The sequence below is a fragment of the Zeus faber genome, assembly GCF_960531495.2.
Source record: "Zeus faber genome assembly, chromosome: 16".
Lineage (NCBI taxonomy): Eukaryota > Metazoa > Chordata > Actinopteri > Zeiformes > Zeidae > Zeus > Zeus faber.
The window spans coordinates 9,540,764-9,543,236 of NC_137202.1; the positions used below are offsets into that span (position 1 = coordinate 9,540,764).

General features: G+C 37.7%; 1 protein-coding gene across 1 annotated transcript in view; it reads left to right on the forward strand.

The window, feature by feature from the left end:
- Positions 1 to 519: 519 nt before the first annotated feature.
- vip (vasoactive intestinal peptide) overlaps positions 520 to 2,473 on the forward strand; it is a gene marked incomplete at both ends in the record, with an annotated part of 2,001 nt that continues 47 nt past the window's right edge. The window contains 3 exons of the mRNA XM_080017262.1: positions 520 to 614; positions 1,163 to 1,267; positions 2,391 to 2,473. The exon at positions 2,391 to 2,473 is cut by the window's right edge and continues 47 nt beyond it. Coding sequence (XP_079873388.1) covers positions 520 to 614; positions 1,163 to 1,267; positions 2,391 to 2,473 — 283 coding nt within the window. The remainder of the gene's footprint in view (positions 615 to 1,162; positions 1,268 to 2,390) is intronic.

Sequence of the window (2,473 nt, forward strand, 5' to 3'; positions counted from 1 at the left end):
ATTCTATATTCTAATCATTCATATTTTGTTTTAAAATTATTTACGCGCAAAAGCCTTCCAAATGATCAGATCCAACGTTGGAAAGTCTACAGAGGAGTGTTAAAGGAGTTAAATTAACGAATTGTACTTTGTTCAAATTTATTTTGGCATGTTCTCAAGGTTTTTTCAACCGGAAAATGTGCATTTCCTTCAGTTGGATTGTACAGTTTGTTCGCCTTCGCCGAAACGCATTCGGTGCGTGCGCAATTACGCACCGAATAGTCTCCATTCGTTTTCTACCTTTAAATGTCGATATTAAAACAGTAATAATAAGACATTTATCAAGGGTGAAGATTTGTCTATTGTGAATATTGCCGCGTTGTTTGCATGTGAAATTAAAGGAATCCACCTGCATGGGCTTTTCGTTGTAGTATTTCTCTCAGATTGAATATATATGATAACTCTGAACAAACAGTACGAATTAAACACAAACCGCTATGAATAATAACTTATCGTGGTTTTGGTCTCCAGGTTTGAAGGATGCTCCATCGGACCGGACCCCAGCTGCTCCTCCTTGCAGCCCTGTGCGCAGTGCTCCACACCCGGACTCTGGCTCTGCCGCACACATCCATGAGGTGGGAGAAAAATATAATATCCATATTTAGGATTTATCAGCAGTGGGAGACAAGTTAAAACTGTATATCCAACCTGTAATATAACCTCAATTATATATTTATTTTACAAAAATTTTTTTGGAAATGAAAGCTACAATTAAAAACCCAACCGGTCTCAATTCATATATAAAGTAGATTTAGAGACACGCCGGTTTAAAGTTTAACTGGATTCACAGAATCATTCGTGGTGAATTATTCGTTGTTATTCAATTATCTTCCACATCTCGAGGCTTTATGCGCAAAGCTTTTTGAGTAGTGACCCAAGAAAACTGCCGTGCATTACTGGAATGTATAATTGTATCATTGTATTATTATTATTATTATTATTATTATTATTATTATTATTATTATTAATAATAATAATAATAATAATAATAATAAAAAAAATAATAATAAATATAATAATATGAGTATTGTGATGATGATTATTATTATTATTATCATTATTATTATTGTTGCTGTTGTTATTTTTATTATTATTATTATTATTATTATTATTATTATTCCAGAGTTACTAGGCACGCAGACGGTCTGTTCACCAGTGGGTACAGCAAACTGCTGGGGCAGCTTTCAGCTCGGCGGTATCTGGAGTCCCTGATCGGGAAGAGAGTCAGGTGGGTGAACACCTTTTTCCCCTTCTTCACTTTCCCCACCTCCATCACCTCACAACCTCCATCACTTCACCACCTCCATCAGCGCATCACCTCCATCACCTCACCACCTCCATCACTTCACCACCTCCATCACAGCCATCACCTCCATCACCTCATCACCTTTATCCACTTCACATTAAAACTCTGATTATAAGACAAACAGTTGCAGAAGACTTTTGCAAATCAGTTTTCTCATAATATAGAGGCTCATTTTAGGGAGGGGTTCGCGCCATTTCACATTGGTGTAGCTATCCTCCAGTTCTTCCAAGTTCCCTGTGAACTCCCATTCAAATCACTTCAGGCGCAATTTTCCAATTTGAATAGCGGAGGCGCAAACTGCCTGAGTGCTGCCAACCCCCTTGAGACAGAGAAGGATGGAATTAGAGAAAGAAAGTAGAAAGGGAAAAATGATTATTTCAGCACATGAACTAGAAGATCTAAAAATGTTACTAAATACAATTTCAATGATTGCAGTCTTAATGCTGCAAAGTAAATGTTTATCCCATCTGGAAATATCCTTTATGACATATATGAGAACATAATTGTAATGGAAAATATTTTAATATATACTAATATTACTCATGTCAATATTAATTTTACTCTGTCGTTTATTTTTCCCCTGAAATCGCACATACAGAAACAAAAATCACACCTGTGGGTATTGGCATTATATTTCTGAATCGTGGTGGATGGGTGGAGTTGCACATTATTAAATATAAAGTACTGCACTGTGAAGTTTTTCTCTTGTCCCATTTTTCGTCATATACAGTTACTTTTATCAGAGTTGAGTTGTTAGTCGTGCGACTGAATGTACATCACAGCCATCGGCAGGAAAGCATTCAATAAGAAAGAGAAACTTTATTTATTTATTTTTTTTACTCTAATAGACAGACAGACTCATAGCAAGCGATCGAGGACCAGGTGAGAGTAGTAGGGTTTGAAGACCCTTATCAGATGAAAAGGGGTGCGGGTGTATCCTCGGTTTAGTTTGGGGTCGACCTGTTGAAGACGCCTCTTCAGTCCCCTGAACGTTAATAAATGGTGTTAATAAATTCCCCCCTCCGTCCTTCCTCCCTCTCCCCAGCGATGACCTCGTCGACATGCCAGTGAAACGCCATTCGGACGCCATCTTTACAGACAACTACAGCCGCTTCCGTAAACAGATGG